The 21,076-nt window shown below is 40.2% G+C and overlaps 3 protein-coding genes and 1 long non-coding RNA gene across 5 annotated transcripts; 2 read left to right on the forward strand and 2 right to left on the reverse strand.

Annotated features, from left to right (window-relative positions):
* Positions 1 to 2,955: 2,955 nt before the first annotated feature.
* On the reverse strand, positions 2,956 to 9,705 carry LOC147818811 (uncharacterized). Its single transcript, XR_015437589.1, has 5 exons — positions 9,565 to 9,705; positions 7,845 to 7,900; positions 7,044 to 7,234; positions 4,755 to 4,831; positions 2,956 to 4,654 (listed from the first exon to the last, which is right to left on the reverse strand). It is a non-coding gene; the product is annotated as an uncharacterized LOC147818811 (long non-coding RNA).
* LOC111658935 (uncharacterized) lies at positions 4,508 to 7,958 on the forward strand. The gene is made up of 9 exons (XM_023411652.2): positions 4,508 to 5,148; positions 5,374 to 5,496; positions 6,023 to 6,082; positions 6,477 to 6,592; positions 6,678 to 6,748; positions 7,143 to 7,312; positions 7,516 to 7,569; positions 7,693 to 7,754; positions 7,873 to 7,958. Exons 1-9 carry the CDS (start codon positions 4,510 to 4,512, stop codon positions 7,919 to 7,921), a joined length of 1,344 nt encoding a protein of 447 aa, XP_023267420.2. The 5' UTR covers positions 4,508 to 4,509; the 3' UTR covers positions 7,922 to 7,958.
* Positions 9,498 to 11,662, forward strand: pla2g12b (phospholipase A2, group XIIB). 2 transcript variants are annotated; one of them, XM_023411591.2, is made up of 4 exons: positions 9,498 to 10,244; positions 10,749 to 10,837; positions 10,986 to 11,151; positions 11,331 to 11,662. In XM_023411591.2, the coding sequence occupies exons 1-4, from the start codon at positions 9,629 to 9,631 to the stop codon at positions 11,447 to 11,449; spliced, it is 990 nt and encodes a 329-aa protein (XP_023267359.1). In that variant the 5' UTR covers positions 9,498 to 9,628; the 3' UTR covers positions 11,450 to 11,662. The 2 variants fall into 2 exon arrangements, with proteins under 2 accessions (XP_023267359.1, XP_023267360.1); XM_023411592.2 differs by having other exon boundaries at positions 10,749 to 10,825.
* A 374-nt stretch (positions 11,663 to 12,036) lies between these two features.
* On the reverse strand, positions 12,037 to 20,788 carry oit3 (oncoprotein induced transcript 3). The gene is made up of 9 exons (XM_023411590.2): positions 20,633 to 20,788; positions 17,923 to 18,297; positions 17,687 to 17,797; positions 16,164 to 16,286; positions 15,937 to 16,059; positions 14,919 to 15,079; positions 14,355 to 14,767; positions 13,011 to 13,110; positions 12,037 to 12,856 (listed from the first exon to the last, which is right to left on the reverse strand). Exons 1-9 carry the CDS (start codon positions 20,688 to 20,690, stop codon positions 12,704 to 12,706), a joined length of 1,617 nt encoding a protein of 538 aa, XP_023267358.1. The 5' UTR covers positions 20,691 to 20,788; the 3' UTR covers positions 12,037 to 12,703.
* Between the last annotated feature and the right edge of the window lie 288 nt (positions 20,789 to 21,076).

Consider the following 21,076-nt stretch of genomic DNA (forward strand, 5'->3'; position numbering starts at 1 on the left):
CCCCACGACCCACCCACCTGCCCCCCACCCCAATGGTGTGAATGTACATTTTGATGAATGTTTCGTTGATTGCAGATCCTCAGTGGTGGCATGTGGGTTATAGTGCGCCATCAGTTTCCATGATGTCCTCTGTCTTACTCTTTTCAGAATTGCTTCCAGTAAGCTTCAACCAAGAGCAACAATTAGCATGCACCTGAACTGAAGTTTATATATAGTTTTGCGTACACGGTAATAGGTGTATACTGAGTACAATCTAGGAACTAGTTTGTACAGACTGAGACGGTCGCTCTGATGGTGCTAAACTGAACGGCAGTCATGCGCTTTCTGACCGGGTGTGTAGACTGTATGTATGTGTGTGTGTGCGAGTGTGAGAGTGTGTGTTGTGCATGTCTGTGCGAGTGTGTGCGTGTGTGTGAGAAAGAGAGAGAGAGAAAGCCTTTGACTGTCTCTTTCCCCACTCCAACCCCACATGAGAACATGGTTAAGTCCATAACACTGCACTGTCCCTTCTACTTTTCAGCACCAGTTATATCCGATTGTCTGCACTATGTTTAGCTTATGATCTTTATCATTATTATTATTATTGATGATTATTATTATTGCTCTTATTACTATTGTTATTTTCTTAATTAGAGTTAAATTTAAATTAACTTATATTTTTTATACAAAGAAAAATAATGTTGGCCTTTTTGTTTTGTACAAAGTAAACATCAAGATAAACAAAACGGTCTAGACATGTTACTGTTACCCAGAATAATTGAGGAATGTCTCAACTGTAAATGTAAGAGCAGTAGCCCAAATGACTTTTATTAAATACCTGAAAAAAAATTCTGTTTTCCAGATCATTCTTTATTTCATGTCTGAGCTGCCTTTTTATTTGCATTTATTTAACTTTTAATGCATATTGTTTTATTGATAGAGCTGCAGAGTCAGTGACAGTGTTGGGGGAGGATGCATCACTCCTGATTGGTTAACATTACGTTATGTTGGTTTCATTATCCCAGAGATATGTCAATGTCATTTCTTTCTGCAATTTTTTTTTGATAGTCAAAATATGAATAAAAATTGGGATCTTCACAATGACTGGTAATAGTGAGAATATCTTCCCTTCATTTTGTGTTGGACAAACTGAGAGGACTCAGACTGTGCTTGTAGAATCAGCACCACCCCAATTTAAAACTATACAATAATGTAAAATCATTTAAGACATTTGTAACATGACAATGACATTTGGCCCCATTTCTAAACTGCATTATTAGCACTTAATATAGAGTATATGGCACATGAGGTATCAGTTTGTTTTTGCATGTGTAGTCGTACATTTCACCCCTCTTACCTTATCTTAAAATCACTTTCTAGGCTGTTAACTCTTTTTATTCATCAACTTATTACTGACTTGGTAATTCTCCATCGAATTTTGAGCCATTCCCACTGTCATGTTCCATCCTTTGATCAGCAAATACAGTAAAAATAAGACTTTCATTTAGTTAAATTTATGATGCATTTTATGTCTGGATTCTCTTGGTGTTGGAATATTTGACTCAGTTGATTGACGAGATGAAACACCTTAAAATTGTGTAACAGTGTATAAATAGAGGTGTTATCGTCTTTCAATATGTAATATCATCTGTGAACTAATTTGTTGCAGATGGTCCTGTCAGACAGTTTAATCTTCCTCAGTTGTTATCTCTCAGACAAACAATGACACCTACTTATTCCCACAATATGGCTGCCCACTACTACAGCTCCAGTACAGTGCTTAACAGCTGGCAACCGACACTGAGGTTGGAAGACATCCTTTGGGTTTTTTAAAATTTAAACTCATTTGAAAGTAGTAAAAAGGGGATTAAGTATGACTCATCACATCGTGTTTCTTTTTTTATATTTTCTTTGCTCAGGGTTCCCTAATTTGAGTTTTTTTTTTTTCATTACAATTATGCATTTTTGATATAGAGTGGTCATGAATACAGAGAGAGAAACAATGAGTAATCTACAACTTGTCTTTTTTATGTGAAATCTAAAACTGGAAATGTTGTTGTCATCAGCAATACAAGCTCAGCTGGCAAGTAAACACTTCAGATTTTCAAGCATCCTCCACTGCATTCCTATTTTTTAACATTACCTTAAATGTTAATGGACAACACAAGAATGCTAATGGATGCAGACTGAATACTGAATACTGACAACTTGTTTCAATGAAGCATAACATGTTACACTGTAGCTTCCCTCATGCTCAGCTTTGCCATCTGGGTGCTTTCCTATTCTGGCCATTCCAGCCCTGAGGCCTGAGTTTCACTCCCCTTCTCCCCTTCCCTCTCTTTTGCAGTATAGGCTACACTCACGACAGTGTGTTTACTTGCACACAATAACCCAATTATTCTGACTAACCAGATTAAGATAATAGTTTGATTGAAGCATTTACAGGAGTTTTGCAGTAACCAGATTTCCCCAACAACCAATGTTTACACGGTTTATCTGGTAATTTGGTTACTGTGTGCAAGGATTTGTGGTAGACTGAAGGAAACATTTGAGTATCACAAACTGAGAAAACATGGGGAAACAAGCGGTATTTGCTGGAGTCTATTGTTTTCCATGTTAAAAAATTTATAGAGCACATTTGCAGTGTTAGAAACCATTTTTCAAACCTGTTACATTGTGTTGTTTCTGGATCCCATGCCCAGTAAAGTCAAATAACTTGCAAATATCTAGATGGGTTCATCGTATAACATGACAATTCTGATAATGAGCTTAAACCTTTTTAAGGTTTAAGCTCATTAAAAAGGTTTAAGCTGCTTAAACCTTTTTAAGGTTTAAGCAAACAAAAACTGGAGTTACCCTGATCAGATGAACTCAAATTGACATCATCAACAGAAACAATGATGAGTGTGCTGACTTGCTGACGTGGTAGTTCCATAGAAAGAAGAATTAAGAAGTGGCAATAATAATGATCTACCCTGGTGAGTGATTCAGTGTTTTATTCTCCAAGTAGTTGAGTTCAGCTCCATTTTTTTTTTGTCCTTCAATGCATAATGATCAACATACGGCAGCAAAATACAGAGGAAGGGGTAGGCTCAAATGAACTGGGATTTGGCATTCAGTTTCCAAGAAAAAGGAAGTAAAACAGTGAAATGAAACCAGTAGCTTATCAGTTAGTGATGAAACACACGACTAAAATTTGGATTTCAAAATAAAATCTGAATCAAGGACTGAATCATTCAATCTTTCAATTAATTAAGCCACACAAAAATGTACTTTCATCATTTAAATCATTTTATGAATTGGCCACAACTGTTTTACATGTGAGTTAGATGGGAGATTAACAAGCTAATCCCTGATTTTGTTCAAGGCATGCCTTTCTGTAAACCTGCTTTCTTAAACCTGCGCAGCACAATGTAGGCTATCACGTCTCTATGCAACATATTTTTAACACCACTTATTTACCTCCTTGGGTACAAATGAGATCTTGCACCTGAAATCTCATGGGTACGATTATTAACAAGACACTGAACGCAACGCAAGCATTACGCGTTTCAGTCTCCTGGCAACCAAGACTGTTGTGGACATGAAGAAAGTTTGTTTTCTGTCATGATTCCGCACTAAAGTACAATTACCAAACAGGTGAGGTTATTATTTTGAGTTTCTGTGTGTCTTCTTTGCTCACGTGCTTCAGGTGCGTATTAACAAAATATTTAAGTCACGTAAAAGAAAATATCTTAAGCACTTGGCTTAATGCGTCACGATTGTGGAAGCCCTCCTAATTTGGTTTGAGCATTGGATTCACAAATATGAATTAATATATATGAGGTTTTTATGCCTCACTGTACTATTTTCTTTTTTCTTTTTCTTTTTCTTTTTAACATTTGAATGCCTTAGTATACTTTAGTTACTATACGGTGACTTTTATGCTTTAATATACTATGGCATTTTTATGCCTTACTATACTATGACCTTTTTATGCCTTGCTATACTATGTCGTTTTTTTTACATACTATCCTATGGTATTTATGCCTTACTAAACCATTACTTTTTTTATACCTTACTAAACGATGGCTTTTATGCCTTACTATACTATGGTATTTATGCCTTATTATACTATGATATTTACACCATACTATACTATGACTTTTTATGCTTTACAATAAAATGTCTTTTTATCCTTACTATAATAAGTTAAAAATAGTAGTAGTAGTTTTGGGGTTTTTTTTTTTTTTTTTTTTTTTTTTTTTTTTTTTTTTTTTTTTTACAAATTTTTATTTTTAGGAAAGACAATTCATATCCATCATTTCATTCTTACCCACCATGTCATGTAATTGTTTTGGATAAAAGCTATATATCAGTAAATGCAGTTCATAGAAATGTAATATTTTATGTAATGGTAACACCCCAGGTCTGGTGCATGGTCTAATATAGGAAATGTATTGTACTTGAGGTGAGCTGAGTATATTTGACAGTATCACTCATGTGTCTTTTAACAAATTTCATAATAATATGTGTTGTGCCCTTGTAGCCATGTCCAGCAGCGGTAAGCAAAACCCTGGGTGCTTTGGGAGCGACATCCGCAGACTGCTTCTGGCTGCTGAAGCTGGTCAGAAGGCTGATATCCTGACCTACTCCTCAGGTCATCTGGGGCCCCACAGTCTGGATCAGGGTCAGCCTAAGATGGACACAAAGCAGTCTTTCTGGAAAATGTCTCAGAGCCAAGAAGAAACCCCAAACCCTCTGACACTCCAGCAGAGACAAACAAAGGCACTTACCTATGTAAAGAAGAAAGCAATGAAAGAGTCTCCCTCTGAGTTCACCGCCAGCGCTGCTTTAGAAGCATCTGAAGTCTCTGAGTCAAGACAAGACCAGGCTACCGATCACTCATCACATGCAGACAGAAGTGGTGTTATAAGTTTACCTAAGATGGTTCATTGTTCATCAAACTCTTTGCCTTTCCAGCCGAGAGCTTTTTCCCAGAAGAAAGTTAACCTTTCATCTGATGCTGAGGGGAAACAGCAATTTTGCTCAAGCCTTTCTGGCCAGAAAGGACTGAATAATGAAGACCAACTAAAGACAAATCAGTGGTTAGGTAGGCAATTCACAGCCAAGCACAACCCCTGGGCGAGAATAAATGTTGCTGAAAAGCATGAGAGGAAACTAGAAAAGGTGAGGCTGGTCACACAAACCATGACATCACATAACTAGTTTTATAATTGCACCTTTTTTTTTTTTTAAATTTTCAGACTTACTAAAATGTAATTTTTTTCAAAGATGGTAATTCTGAAATGCCTTCTCAACACTCTTGCAGAAGGTGCATGAATAAAGACACGCACAGACTCTTACGCACATCTTCACTTGCTAACACTGTGTGTGTGTTCCTGTCACATCCAGGAGCTGAAGAAGCTGTCAGTGCAGAACTGGCCCAGCAGAGACCGCCTTGCGGTGTTCAGTGACGTCTTTGATGATGTATGTGAAAGCTCGCCAGTATTTGGACGCATCCTGAGGGAAATTAAGGTTTTTCCATTTCCTCTGTACCCACTAGCACATTTTTAGCATGTGCCGTCAGACGTATTAGAGCCAAGAGAGAGTGAATCCCTCGTGTAGCAAGCGGAAGTAGAGCAACCACTGGACCCTGGTCATGATACGTCAGGAAGCAGGTCATCAGAGGGCAATGGTTCCATTACTGCTCATTCATAAGAAATATCTTAGGGTCATGCAAGTTTTGTTTGTGCACTTTGCATATGAACAAAACTGAAATTAAATAAAACAGTTTGCTGTTATGAGTAGACTGTGAGGATCAAATTATCCTGCAGCCACAATCTTGTTATTGTTTGACAGGATAAAACTACAGAAATTAGCACTTTTGATTATTCTTTATGAGGACACAAACATACAATGTACATTTAATTTAATAATTTTAATAATTTTAATGCTAAAATATTATAGCAACATGGAAAAACTGTATTATTTGTTAACACTTTATTCACAACATCTGTACCCTGCAGTCGTGTTGGTGATAAATGTCTTTTGTGTCTTCCAGACTGATTATGATTTGTACGTCAACCACATGATGGCTTCCCAGTCACCTCTACCTGACATGGTAAAGCAAACGGCATGTAATGTAATCAATATGGATTTAGATAATAATGAGCAGAAGAAGACCTGAGACATGGATGTGACTTTCTGGCCTCAATTGCTGTCAGAGACATTGATTCCTTTCTGTATGTGTCAGCTGACTGACTGCAAGCACAGCGTAATGGCTGTTTATGAAAGACAGCAAATAGTATCTTCTAAAAGGATAATATTAGTCATGACATCATTGGATTAAAGGTAACACTTATCGCAGGGCCTGTCATTCATTCTCATGGAAATTTTAGGAACGGAACTCAGAATGGATAGTAATAATGTCTTCTCAACAGTTCCTCTTTTGCATGTTTTGCATATGTGGGAAACAATAAAAGTGTTAATATGTTGTTGTTGTTGTTGTGTTACAGTCACAGAATACTTCCCTTGAAGATCTCAGCATTGGCAAACTAAGGGAAATGGAGGTGGAAGATGCTGAAGAAGAGGTTTGCAGGCTGGAGCAGGAGGCCAGAAGAGCTCTAAAGAGAATAAACGGTACTGCAAGCATCTGTCTCCCAAAAAAATTATATAATTATACATTGTGTTCTTATTAAGCATTATTTGTTCTTTTTTAACCTTAGAGTCCAAAATGAATTACAGAATGTTCCAGCTATCACAGGCCCAGAGGACAGTGACATGAAGAGTAAGTCTCAAGACTACATTGGTATATCTGATCATTGGTAAACCACATCTAAGCATTTGCTGTACTATCCTGCAGGGCAGCAGCACATTTGTTCAGTCTGTGGACAGACTGAACAAATAATCACTTTGTCATGCCAACAGGCATAAAGAGAGTTTTGTAGTATCGGTGAGTCAGCTGTGACTTTATGATGCCTCCAGGGGTGTGAATGTACAAGTACAGAACAGAAGAAGCCTCTTGGATAAGAGGTGAAACGTCTTCATGTATCTACAACCAAGTCCAGTTGCCCCCGACTCACCTTTTCTTGGATCTTCAGATACATCATTAGTCACTACAGTGCATTCATGCTCGTCTCCTTGTCTCCCGTCTCCTGTTTGAACAGATGTATCTCTGTCAGGGCTGCAGGACAGCGGGACTGCCATCGGCCACACCGACAGTGTCCAATTCAAGAGGCTTCAGGTGTTGAACATGTGGAGGGAGATCCAACAGCTAGAAGAAGAGATTAAGGAGAAGCTAGTGTCCACGGTTACAACCACCGCCATTGAAAGACGAATTAAAGACCTGAAGGTGCTGGGGGATGAACTGCTTATCTTCCCCTATTTTTTGCCCCATTCCACACAAGTTTATGAACAGCACAGCGTGACATTTACATCACACTGAGCCTTTGTTCTCTTTCAGAAATAAAGTTAAAGCAGGATGTGTGATTGGTGGTAGCTTAAACTGCATATGGCTGCAGTTTTTATTTAACTTGTTTTTCTGTTTGCTTCCAGGCAGAGACAGTAAGACTGATAGCCTCAAATGAGCGTCTGAAGACCACCAACAAGGCAAGGGAGTTTGACCTTTTTCCTGCCATATCATCATTTTTGTGAAAGTATTACAGATTTTAAATGCTTGTCCTGCTACGTGACAGAGGGTCATGTTTTGTACTCCTTATCTTTTCCCTTAAGAATCTGGAAAACAAAATCAACATGGTGCTGAACAGAGAGAAATTGAACAAGACCACAAGACGGTACATGTAATATTGCACTTGTAGTATTTCACAACTGATCAGAGGACTTTGCTATAGTTTATAGGAAAAAAGTGACTCTTTCTTACTTACTGCTGCTCTCCTCTGTTTTTACCACTAGGACATTGTGGGAGGAAATACGGTGCGATCTGCAGACAGAGAGTGAATAGCTTCATCAACGAGTAAACCAGAGACTCATTACTCGAGATGGCTGTTTCAAAGTCAGATAGTATGTGCTAGATAATGTGCAATAAAATGAAAGGACAAGTATTTAAAAGAGTCACATCTTTGACAAACAGCAACAACTTAATTGTGAGATTACCATGTCCTAGTCATAGCCCCTTAAGTTTAGTATAGAGAAGGTCTCTTTAACAGAGGTAGCAGTGTAGATCATATGTTAAAATCGCCGCCAACATCAGTAACACAATGTAAAAATAGTCCATTACAAGTCCTGCATTCAAACAGTTGTTACTGATGCAGCATTTTAGCTGTATTTTGATGTTGTAGTCAATTGATGTGAAGTTAATATTAGCTACTTTATATACGGTACGATTTAATCTGCAGCAATGTATTCTAGTTTAAAAGATGATCGTGTGTTTTGTGGCCTATTATTATACTAGTATTAAATTACTAGTACCATAGCTGTCAAATTAAAACTCTGGAGTAAAAAGTTTGCCTCTGATGAAAATATTCACTTACAACTAGAACATATACCTCAAAACTGAACTTAAACACAGCTGTGAGTAATTTCATTTAGTTAGTTTGTTCTGCTGTTAGCAGTGAACATTTCCATTTACTTTTGTTGCATAACCATCAACATTCTCAGGCCTTAAATTATGAAAGTGCTTCAGGCACAGTGATCACATGCATATGTGGTGTTTCATATTAGAAGATGTCAGATTTCACAGTTTCCAGTCCCCCTGCAGCTAAAGAACAGCAGTGAATTTGACACTTCACATATGTTGTATTAGTGGCCCAGGGCAGTCCAATTAGTATTTGTTAATATGAAGAAGATCAGGAGGATAACAAGCCCTTCTCTCATTTATAGCTGGAGGACGTTATGTCCTGTATAGCAGTCAGTATTCATTTGTGCGTAATGATTATGGCATAGGATTAAAAAAAAAAAAAAAAACCTGAAATCCCATAACATGATTCACAAGTAGGAGTAAAACAGACCTCAGTTGTTGGTCAGGATCACTAAAAAGATCAATTTCCACAGCATTGGAAGCACATTACTGCTCAACCACAAGAGGGCAGCAGACCCATATGAGATAAGTGCTCTGTGTGGTACATACTGAAGGCTGCACAAGGACTTACTTTGAAAAAAACCTCATGCCAAATGAATAGGATAATGCTTCGTTTGTCTCTGTACTTGTTCAGCGCTGAAGTGCCAATGTGTGACCTTTATCTAAACACAGTGAAGATCGTTTGAAGTTTGTGATATCTTGATAAAGGTCACAGGCTGAAATGTCAGCATTCGATGTAGTGAGTGTTAAAGTGAATAGGAAGAGGGTTTTCCTCTAGGCTCAAGTTACATGTGACTTTTGAGTCATAAAAATCCGATTATAGCTTTGTAGATAAAACTGTATTGAAATGACTCATTTAATGTGCTCAAGAATCACAGAGAATAAGAAGATTAGAGGAATTAAATTTGATTTCTTTGGATTGATATGAGGGTGACTTTTGCCCCCATCATGAGAGAGTGCCTTGCTGTCTGCTAGAACTTAATCAGAGGTCAAAGTCTGCTTTCTGGCTGACAGAGCCAGTAGGAACACAGTGTGTTTTTGTCCCTCACTGTCTAAGCCCTTCTCACCCTGTTAACAACACCTCGCCTTGTGGAGAGCTTCCTCTGCTTGGATTGTCGCCAGTTCAACACCATGCTGCTTCGGACAGTGGTCCTGCTCCTCCTCTGTGTGTCCTCGGGCATGTGTGCCACTTTAGGCCACTACCAGGCTCAAGCAACAGAGGAGGAGGTGGAGGCCCATGCTGTGAACTCAGCTGCTCTTACTGATGGTGTTGTTGCAGCTGTCGCCGTAGATGCAGCTAAAGGTGACCATGTAGGTGATTCACCTGAAGCTGAGGAGCCTGTGGCTAATACCCTTTTTGGTGACAAAGTATTAGCTGAAATACTTGCAGTGGATAACCCAGCAGCTGACAAACATGAAGTGGATGTCCGTGTGGCCGATGGTGCTACGGCTGAAGAACCAGGGACAGACAGTGATAGGCCTGCCAGAGACATCCCTGCTATGGAAGCCCTTGCTGAAGAGGCTGTCACCCAGAAGCGACTTTCTTCTGAGGAGGAGGAAGAGGGGAATGAGATCAGACCAGTTGAGACAACCCAGTCCCTGGACAAACCCTTGGCTAATGAAGATAATAACAGTTGGAGCCTTAACTCAATTAGAAATAGTTTCCAGACTATGCACGGATACTTTGACTCCCTGGTGGAGCTGGCGGGGGGTCGCGATGGTGTGTGTCAGTACCGCTGCAGATATGGTAAGAGTGAATCTCTTGAATTAACTTACTGTTAAATTACTGAGAACATCAAATCTTTGGTGTCCAGGAGGTGGGAATGGCCCACACACAGCTAGATCGAGTTGTTGTAGGGGTGTTTTCAAATCACTATTATGCTGTTCACATCCAATATTCCTTCTGTTAGTATGTGTTTGCTTGCTAAGCACGCTTTAACTCTCAAATTCAATAAATTCTACTGCTGTCACTTTATCAGGCACTTATGTCTTGAAGTGAGATTACGCACATGGCCCTAAGGCTGCTGATACTGAAACCTGAATACAATCTGTTTATCAGTCTGGGAGGTAGATGTGCTTTACCTACAGTTACACAATCAGAACAGATGTTACATGTTATCTGTGACATGACACACACAAGAACAAGAGATATGAATCCTTGACTGGGAGCACATGATGACATCACTTTGATAATGTACCTCCATGTTAATTCAAGAATTAAATGGAACCTTTTTTTTGTTTGTTTTCTCAGGAGAAGCTCCTCAGCCTCGTCCGGGCTACCAGCTCCCTGAGCCCAACGGCTGCAGCTCCTCTCTGGTGGGATTCCAGGTGAATGCCGCTGTAGGTGGCCTGTTCATAGCACCAACAGCCCAGAACTATTGTTCATCACTAAGCTCCATATAATGACGCTAACCACAACGATAACACTATCGTCTGTTTAAGTATAAACTGCACTGACACAACACAATTCTCTTTTTTTTTTTGACAGATGGACCTGGGGATCCCTGCGATGACAGAGTGCTGCAACCAGCTTGACGTGTGCTATGACACTTGCGGCACAAGCAAGTACGACTGTGACTCCAACTTTCGCTCCTGTCTGCATGACATCTGCTCTGACTTCAAGAAGAGCCTGGGCTTTGGGTCAAAGGTACAAGGTGAGATATTTGCGAAAAGTTACTTTTCCCCTATTCTTGGCTGTGTACTGAAATATATAGGATGGCATGAATACGACCACCAGCAGGAACATCTCACATACTTGTGAGTTATCAAAAAGAATAAATGATAAGTAGCTCTGCCTCGCTCCTCTCTCTCTCTCTCTGTCTTCTCTTCTTAGCCTGTGAGTCGATGGCAGACGCTCTCTACAACACAGTGTGGACTCTGGGATGCAGGCCTTACATGAACAGCCAGAGGGCAGCGTGCGTCTGCGAGGGAGAGGAGAAGGATGAGCTGTGACACAGAGCACAGTGGACAACTCCTGGACACTTTCACACACAAATAAGAGGGTCATGGGTATTTTCACAGATTACACTGTATATTTATAGGCTTTTTTGTCGAAGAGGAAATACGTCACAAGAGCGCTCTCAAGATTCAGAGCCTGCGACATAAATGGGGAACGCAAATGAACAGTTTCTTAGCTTTTTTATTCGTTGGCATTACTAACAAATATTCAATATCTGAATAGGACTCTCAGAGTCTTGCAGAATCTTGCTCATGCATGTTATACTCTCCATAGTTCATTTCATTTTTAGGCCATTTCAAGGCCTCCGTGACTCCATTACCATAAATTATTTTTATGACTCCAAACAAAGTGCCTGATGGGAAGGATATTGTAGTTGGATTAATTTTCTCTAGATACAAAGACACAAGATAATCATTGTTGCGCACACGGTTCATTGTGTTCTGGTATTTAACATTTATCAAACTAGTCTGTTCAAACCTTAAGCCGGTGTATTGTAAAATGTAATGCCTATTATATCTACTGTTAACGTTTGATGTAAGTTATTTGTTTTTTTTATGAATAAATGCATGACTAATTGTAGTTTAACTGACATGATTAATTCTAGTTTAATTGTCAGAGTGATGAAGCGAGTGCATAATTTCCGGGCACAGCACACTGATATCTCTTTCCCACCACACTGTAGTGTGTGACATGTTCCACAGCCATTGATTATACTGAGCAAATGAGTCAGAATACATTTATGGATGTTGCACATGTATTTTTCAAGTCAATGATGGTGTGAAATATAAACCACTTTTATAAATCCACTAAATCTTTAAGCTGTAATCAAGCCTGAGAAATGCCTCAAAGTGTGACCTAGAAAAACATCCTTCATACTGTAGTTGTTACAAATGAACTGTGGCCCCACCGAATGATTTCTAATAGAAATGTCATTCACTTTAATGTCAGTAAATTGTGCTGCCAGGCAAAGTGGCACAGACTTGGATCCATTAACCAGAATTCAACTGATCTACAGCAAAGCGAGAGACACTGGCACTGGCAAAAAGAGGAGTGTGTTTACTCTACAACTGCATGTATATGTGTATATGTGGGACAGCGCAATGTACTACTCCGTGTGTGTATACCTGCATTTGTTTGCTATTTTAAATACCAAATAAAGAAAAATGTAAATGTGATCCTGGCTTGTGCTGCTGGCCTATTCTCAGTGGGGTTTTTTTTTCTTTTCTGGCTCTATATTTGCATCATAACTAAGGCAGGATGAAGATGGGGCCTCCACTTAGTATGTGCTGCTCCTGAGGTTCACTCGTCCGAGCCTCGCGTCGCACACGCCCTCGACAACGCTGAGCACAGCGGGAGTCTCCTGCCCCGCATACTAACACCTGGCAGTGGAGGAACACTTGCTGTAAACAGAGGAAACAAAACTATTTTAAGCAGAGATAGAGAAGATCAACATCATAGGACACTGCTAATTCACATGAATACAGTCTTTACATTATAGTGCTACACACACACACACACTCACCAGCTGGCTCCCAGCATGCTTCTTTTACTCACTTGATTGTCCTTGCCAATGAACTTGAACACAGGGACCTGGTAGTGCTTCGAGAGCTGGTCCTTCGATGAGTACTGTGTCACTGCTTCGTCAGAGATGCACCTGAATAGGAAGTGAAACAGGGGAAATAGAGTCATAAGTGCAGGCGATATCTTGACACAGTATTCGGTGATCCATATCTATTTCTAACAAGCTAATTCGTCAAGTTTAGTTGCCCCAAGGCCCGGAAACGCCGCTGTATTTTTAATAGGAAATCGTGAAAATAGATTATAGCCCCTGCTCTGTTGGTGTCCACAGAGCAGCAACAAGGACTCTTACTCTGGATTCAGTGAAGAAATGGTTTGCCAAAAGGGAGTGTTCCCCAGAAAATAAGGCTGTTCTGTGTTTCGATTTTTTGACCTAAAACATTCTTGTTTTCTTTCCACATTGATCAGAGCGCGAGGCCAGTGGCATTTTTCATTTGACATTTCCTTGAAGGACTGGAGATTTTCTGTCCTATAACTGTCAAGCAGCTGATGCCGTGGAAACACAGCAGCTGGGTCTGATCCAGCTAACATTTATTATAAGAACTCTTACTGTTGCTGGACTAAATGCAGCTCTGGTATAAATGATAAAATATTAAAAGGACAGAATTCAGCAGTTTTGAGTGCATGAACAAGGCTCTTTAAAGGGTAAGTTCACCCAAATTACAAAAAAGCAGTTTCCTTCTCACTTATGGTAGTACAGTACCACGCAGTTTTGTTTTTATTTGCTCGGGTTATAAAAAATGATGTAAAAAATTATATTTGAAAAATGTATTAACCACCTGTCTCCAGAAATAGTTTCCCCGTATCATATTTGTGTTTGTTCACTGTTAAGGACTTATATTGAAACAACTTCCAATAAAAAGAAAATGTCACTGTGAAAACCGATGACAGTGTGTTCTGTGAATAGACTAGCAGTATAAACACATTACTAGTGATTTTATTCTTCAATGAAAATGACAGCGCTGTGAGTCCCAAACTAAATTCCTGTTACTACCATTGTACCATTACTACCAGAAATACCAGAGACAGGTATTTTAAAACCAGGCCAAATAAAACTAAATCTATTTGCATGACTAGCATACTAGCATTTTTTTTTTCTTTTTGGTCAACCACAGTGCATTAAATCTATTTATTAAAAAAATCTGTAGTAGATGAACTGAGTGTAGCTTTAGTTTCTATTGTATCACATCATTTGCCAAAAGAAGAAAGAAACAGAAACCTATTCATTTAAAAAGTGTGTTCAGTTCTCTGGTTCAAGTGTGGTGTGTCAAGTAGCACAAGATGTGGCTTTAAAACTGATAAGACCTGCAAACTATTCACCCGTCTTTGATGAGGTAATACTTGAGGGCCTGGTCAGCTTTGGGGCCTGGTGTGGCGAAGCAGCTCTCCACCAGTGCAGAGAGGCCCTCCACTCTCTCCTTGGGCTCCACCCCGAAGAACAGGGAGTCCTGCAGGCGGAGTTGGGGCGGGGTGCGGTACGGCTCTGAGAACTCTGCGTTCTTGAAGAGCTCCAGGAAGAAGGGGAACACTCCCTCACTGTGGCCCGCCAGCTCCAGGGCTGAGCTGCGCAGACTCGCCTGGTATCCGTCTGACACGTGGTATTCCCTGGGGAACTCACAGGTGACTGGGAGCACTAACTTGCTGGTGCGGACTATCAAGTCTCTGCTGCTACCTGGGCTGCTCCTGGGGAGACCTGTCACCAGGTTGGTTCCCACAATCTTGTCATCTGTTACCTGAGGGTCAACATTTACTTTACTTTAATTGCTTTTTCAGTGACAACCTCACACAACTTTAATATAGTAATATTATTTCCCCAATCGCTCATCGCAGAGACTAAACCCTGTGCACATTCAGTCTAAAAATGTTCAACTCAGTAACTCTGACCTCCACCACTGTGCCGCAGGTTTTGAGGCTGAAGTTGAGGTTGATGTGTGTGCCATTGGAGACGCCTCGACAAGACGAGTTGGACAGGAAGAGCTCCAGTCCTCCTACAAGGTCCTTAGGAACTGACACTGTAATAGAGCTGGAGTCACACTGGACTGGCACTGCAGGAAAGAAAAATGGCTCTAAACAGTATAGAAACAGCATAACAGCATAAAAACATCCCACAGCTGTGTGATTAGATATATATTTACCACACAATCTGTATGGAGGCTGAGCACGTGGAAAATAACAGTAAAAACAAGATGGAGAGGCAGTAAAGAAAGAGTGGGTAATATTCTTGAACACAATATAAACATTTTTTTAAAAAACAACATCTGTTGCCTGACACTTGGCTAAATAATGTAAGAATTTAAGTTTGTCAATATTGTCCTTTTTTTCGAGGGACTAGGTTTATCAGTTCCAGCCTCTGGCATTTGGTGCTTTTCTGCTTTTCTCTGTTTTCCATTACTGCAATTTGAAAAAAGATGAAATTATTTGTCATTTCATTGAACAGTTGATCAAAATAAAAACTGACTAGCACCAGTTTTTATAATCGATTCATTATTAAAGCAGCTTTTCAAGCAAATATGCCAAATATCTACTGGTTCCAGCTTCTCAATTGTGAATATTTGCTGCTTTTTTTGTTTTATGTGACAGTATACTGAACATATTTGAAATTTTGACTGTTGGCACTGGTAAATGGACTGAAAGTAACACATTGTTTTCACCAGTATTGTCTCATTTCCCATCCAAAAGGTCTGTAGGAAAGAGCTGGCCAGTCCTGTTATCTACTGCTACTATGATTGAGGATCTTTATGGTCTGAAGAAACACATTTTTATCATATCTCTTCTATCTAGAGCATCTTTTCAGATTAATGCAAGCATGCACCTAAGTGTCAGTTTGCCTTGCTGTCTGATTGATTATCTATCCTCAGTATCTACCCTTATCTCACACACATACACACATACACATACACACCCTGACATGTTCGTTTATCCTCTCCCAGCTCCAGCCCTCTTGGGCAGTGGCACTGATAGGAGTCCAGCAGCGAGGAGCAGCCATGGCTGCAGCCTCCATTGTTAGCGTGACAGCCTGCTATCTCTGCATGAGGCAACACAGAGAAAAGGAAAAGATGGAGAACACCATGTGGACAACACTCCGGACTGGTGTGTCATATATATATATATATGTATATATAGATATACCTCTGCAGTTGTGCCCATCCTCATCCAGCACGCGGCCCGGCCCACACTCACAGCGCCTGGAGCCTTTGGTGTTAACACACACCTCTGCACAGCCACCGTTGGCCTTCTCACACTCATTCACATCTGAACATGGGATACACAGCACACCTGGGTCAGACATTATTATCAGACGAGTCTTGTTTTAATCGACTGAGTAGCAGAAGGGTGGAGTTATTACCTCGAGGCAATTCACTTAGAGCTGAGCCGAGGAGGACGATAAATCAACTTTAAAGGACTTTAAATCTAAGTTTATAATAAAGAAGGGACTGGTAAAGAAATGATGATGGATGAAATAAAAGGAGAGACAAAAGTGAGCGTGCAAGAGAGTGAGGAAAGAGAGGGAGTGAGGATGGAGAAATGGGGAAGTCATTTCTGAGACAGGGAAAGGCAGATTTGGTTGATGAGTGAATAATGAGATAATGGCAGTTTTCAAGCTGGCTAGGTTCCTACTGCATGCCTGTCACCCATCATTAGGTGTACCATGCAGTATACCACACACACACACACACACACACACACACACACACACACACACACACATAGCCACCTTGAGTGAAGTCAGCAAATACAAGACACAATTGTGTTTCCTCCTGTCAACAGCACTCAGAATATAGTTATAGAAATGAGATCATATGGCCAGAGCAGCAGTCACAGAGTCGTGGTGCACTAGAGCAATGTTTCTGCAGTTGTAAGGGGTACATGTAAAGCTTATGGAGTAAATAATGGAACAGAATGTATGATTTGATTTTAAAACTATAAATATCCACATATTTAGTCAGCTATAACACCACACAGTGCTGCGATTCACTAGTGTGAAAACTAGTAAGGTACCTTGGAAAGACGTTAAAGTAATGTGAAAATTATTAAAATAGTTATGGATAGGTAGGAGGGGTATGAAAACTTACCAACTTACAAACTTAACCAAATGATGCTGATGCTGATGAAGACTATGAGATGCAGCTGAAAGCTACAGAAAAGGTACAGTGAAAGCACCTTCCCGTTCGCATGCATGTGGTTAGATGATGAACTGCGATGATGATTTCATCGTCCTGATATTCAGTGACAAAATAATAATGAGTAACTAATCAAATTCATTTTCCTCAAACTTACTGTTTTGAACTTTTGCACTCTAGAAAATAAACCCTCACATGAATGATTATGGCGCAAGTAAAAAAAAAAAAAAGTTAAAATTTCTGAGGAAAGAAACAAACGGCTTCATTCTATTGGCTTTTGTTGTCTTGCACCATATTTTGAATATCCCTCTAAGTCAAGTAAATAATGGATGTTTGACTAAGAATAGCATAAAAACATGTCTCCAGAAATATGACTGTATTTGTCAAAACAAATCCAGTCTGACTGTGTTGGCTTGTTATTGTTTTCCAGAAACCATTTCCAGCCTATCCGGCTTCCACGTTCCCTTTCTTATCTTTGTCTGTCGCATGACTTATCTGTCCCCTCTCTTCCTCCCTCTGTGTCTGTCTCACCCAGGCATGTTTGTCCGTCTGGTCCCAGCACAGTTCCAGGTCCACAGTGACAGTCAGACTCAGGACATCTGGGGCCTGTGCAGTCCATCTCATCACAGATATCATAGAAATCTGTGCAACGTACATGCACGTGGACATATTAACACAACAACAGAGACGGAAATGAAAAGTAAATCAGTTATAGGATTTTTTTTTTTTTTAAATAGACTTTTTACATATCAGACATGCTCACTCACGGCCACAGTAAACATGGAAGCAGACTGAGGGTCTTGGCAGGCGGTAGACAAAGTATCCCCCAGCGCAGGCCTTCACATCTATGCTGGCGTTCCAGTGGCAGCAGTTGTCATTGAAGCTGGCACACACAGGCAGGCTGACGATGCCTTCATGGGGCTGAGGGTGGCTGCCGTTGAGCCAGATAGGAGCGTGGGTGCCACAGTGATTCTCAGAGACGCAGAAGGTTGGCATGGCATCCCCGGCCATGCCAGTGAAGCGGTACCATTCTCCAGACATGTGGCTGTCGCACAGGGGCACACCGGACGTCTGGTTGACATGGTACTCTGTGTTCCTCCAGGGTTCATTCAGGCTGATGTAGGCAGAGCACGGGTCCAGGGCTGAGGCATGTGGGTGGGATGATAAAATGAACAAGACTTTGAATAGGTTCTGAGAGGGCAGTCAAAGTCAGTAACTATCACTTATTTTTCAGATTAAGACTTTACTTTTACTTTACTTTTTTCAATTATTTCTCTATCACTGACAAAGGGGAACTGCAATCAAAGAAGAAAACATATGAATTATAGCTGACTTCCTTTATGCTTCCTCTATCCTCTATGCAGCCATGCGGACAGGTTTTCTTTTATCATTCCAGGTTTTCAGATTTCAGCCTCCACAGTCAATCAATCAATATAATAGAGGTGAAACCCTTTTATTAAATATAGTAATAATCCAGACATCTCTGCCATTGGTCTTCTTCAGAGAAATCAGAAATCACTGCAACCAAAATTATCTGCATGTCAAGATACCACTAGATGTTGATTCAAGGTGATACCAATTGTTACTTTGTGAAAGGTCCAAATGTCTTCTCAGTCCATAAACAAGCACAAAATCTTTAACCTAGTTCATTGGATTGTATCTATACTGGTCACTGGAGCAAATGTGCTACCATGAAGCAAACCTTCAAGATAAACTGTAAAACAGAGTCAATTTTAATTGAACTAAAAGTCAACAAGCCATCCACAAAAGGCCCTTTATCCAACGAGTTCTGTCAGTGGCAACTCTTCTTCTCACTGCAGCCGGTTGTGCCGAATCAGGAGAACAACTGAACGAGCAGAGTAAACAAAGTGCAGCAACACAATCAATAGTCTCTCCCCTCATCATGTCCTCTCAACAGTGTAATTAAGAGGTAGATGTAAAACAAATAGAAAGGAAGAAGACATGAGGGATGATGGGAGTGGGCAAAGTGGGTGAGAGTGACAGTAAGTGTTAATCACTGAGTATCAGCAGTGATGAAGAAACAGCAGGAGGTTGATCAGCTCAGCAGTAAAGCATCTTCAGTGACAGGTCAGAGCCAGGAAACATGACAGAGGACAACCAGCACACCACACCTTACTGGATACCACTATGACCAGTGCAGCGGGCTTTCCATTTAGCTGGATTGCTCTACATAAAATATCCATGTTAACGCTTTCCCATCCATATCTTGAATGAAAATCATTTTCTGCGTGACATCTAACAAAGGCCAAGGTTGACAATAACCATTCCTCTCCTCATAACTGATATCACAAGTAGACATGATTACACACAACACACACAACAATGCACTCCAAGGTATGGTAAGAAAAATTAAAAGACTGCACTTTGGCGTTGGAAGCAATGAAAATGTGAGTAGGGACTCATTTTGTGACCATAAATGATGTCACCACACACATAATTTTTCTCCCCCCATCCACTAATGGACCGTCCATCTTGTCACAACCTGCGGCTACGGTTAAAGGAGGAGGATCAATCCATGGCCTGTGCATGGGGCCTGAGACGTACCACTGACCGACTGTGTTCCAGCTCGAGCAGCACAGAGGGGGCAGAGGACGGAGCTGACTCATGCAGTTGTATGTTAATGGAAGCGTTAAATCTTCCAAATGGGGCTCAAATAACTTAATATGGCCATTAAGGGAACGTGGAGCTGCACCTGACCCGAGTCAGCCTCCTGCATGTTATCTATACAGATGAAAATGAAGACCCACACTTAACAACGTCCAACCTTATTGTTCCTCATAATAAATATTTTATGTTAAAGAATAAAGCTGGCGATATTCTTTTCTTATCTTTAATGAATCCTATGGAAACAACAGAACCAACAATGAAGTGATTCTACAAACAAGTACTTCCTGTTTATCTAGAGTCTAATATAGGTATCTTAAAATTCTGTGCCACAGACCCCCATGATTGTCCAGACACCATTAAAACACATCAGTGAGACACACCGTTGCACTGGCTGATATGTTAATTCATAAGATGAACATGGGCGTTGCAGTTTATTTTCAATCCCACATAGGCTACTTATCTTGCTGCCGTAAATACTCAACCAAATGTGTATTAATCCGCAAGGCAAAATAGTCCCCAAGAATTGCACTATTCGTCATAAGTGACATTTGCAAAAAACTACAGTGCCCAGCTATTTTAGGAAATTATTAGGCCTTTTTTCTTGAAAATTGCAGTAAACTGATTAACCAAAGACATTAATGGTTTGGTCTTTTCATGGGATTTGTTGAGAGTAAGAATAATATGGCTGTTTTATCCTTTCATCTAAAGTACAATAACAACAAACAAAAAATCACCATAAACACAGATAAGATACAGACTCATTGCTGAACAGTAATGTAAATCTGAATCTTAGTGCAGGAGATACCTGCTTGTTTTGGGTGTAAACAACATGAGAAATGTTACACTCACCTTCACCTGCAACCGCAAGGATCTCCTGCAGCAGACCTGAGATCACCAGAAAAATCATGATATGTTTTTTCACAGTTGGATGAAAGATAAATCCTAGCTCAGTGCGTATGTGTAAGGTGTGTATCTGTGTAGCTCTTCTGGTTCATCTTTAGGAGAGGTCCGTCTTTAATAGGCACCTCTTATCTGTATACGTCATATTGTCATGTCTCTTTTTCACCTTGATCCCCTGACCTTCTTCTCCCTAAATCCAGTAACACGACCATCCTCCCATTGTTTCAGCCTGAGCAGTCCTCACATCCTCCTCCCTCCATCTCCCCACACATGACCGTAAACTACCCCAAACTATTCCAGCAAAACATGTTGAGAAACAGTGTGGTCGGGGTTTATGATACTTTTACATATCTATGTAGTCTTTCTCTCATCCTTCCTGATTTAAAGGGCAAT

Source organism: Seriola lalandi, unplaced genomic scaffold (assembly GCF_002814215.2).
Source record: "Seriola lalandi dorsalis isolate HSWRI2012SDOR001 ecotype SW California unplaced genomic scaffold, Sedor1 jcf7180002054470, whole genome shotgun sequence".
Taxonomy (NCBI): Eukaryota; Metazoa; Chordata; class Actinopteri; order Carangiformes; family Carangidae; genus Seriola; species Seriola lalandi.

Bases quoted from the DNA above. Each gene is read 5' to 3' on its own strand.
- LOC111658935 (XM_023411652.2), top strand. From the start codon at position 4,510: ATGTCCAGCAGCGGTAAGCAAAACCCTGGGTGCTTTGGGAGCGACATC. The intron at 5,497-6,022 runs GTTTTTCCATTT...TGTGTCTTCCAG, and splicing joins GCATCCTGAGGGAAATTAAG to ACTGATTATGATTTGTACGT. The intron at 6,749-7,142 runs GTAAGTCTCAAG...TATCTCTGTCAG, and splicing joins AGAGGACAGTGACATGAAGA to GGCTGCAGGACAGCGGGACT.
- pla2g12b (XM_023411591.2), top strand. From the start codon at position 9,629: ATGCTGCTTCGGACAGTGGTCCTGCTCCTCCTCTGTGTGTCCTCGGGC. The intron at 10,838-10,985 runs GTAGGTGGCCTG...TTTTTTTGACAG, and splicing joins GATTCCAGGTGAATGCCGCT to ATGGACCTGGGGATCCCTGC. The intron at 11,152-11,330 runs GTGAGATATTTG...TTCTCTTCTTAG, and splicing joins CTTTGGGTCAAAGGTACAAG to CCTGTGAGTCGATGGCAGAC.
- oit3 (XM_023411590.2), bottom strand. From the start codon at position 20,690: ATGATTTTTCTGGTGATCTCAGGTCTGCTGCAGGAGATCCTTGCGGTT. The intron at 18,298-20,632 runs GTGAGTGTAACA...CACATGCCTCAG, and splicing joins CCTTGCGGTTGCAGGTGAAG to CCCTGGACCCGTGCTCTGCC. The intron at 17,798-17,922 runs GTGAGTGAGCAT...TACGTTGCACAG, and splicing joins CTTCCATGTTTACTGTGGCC to ATTTCTATGATATCTGTGAT.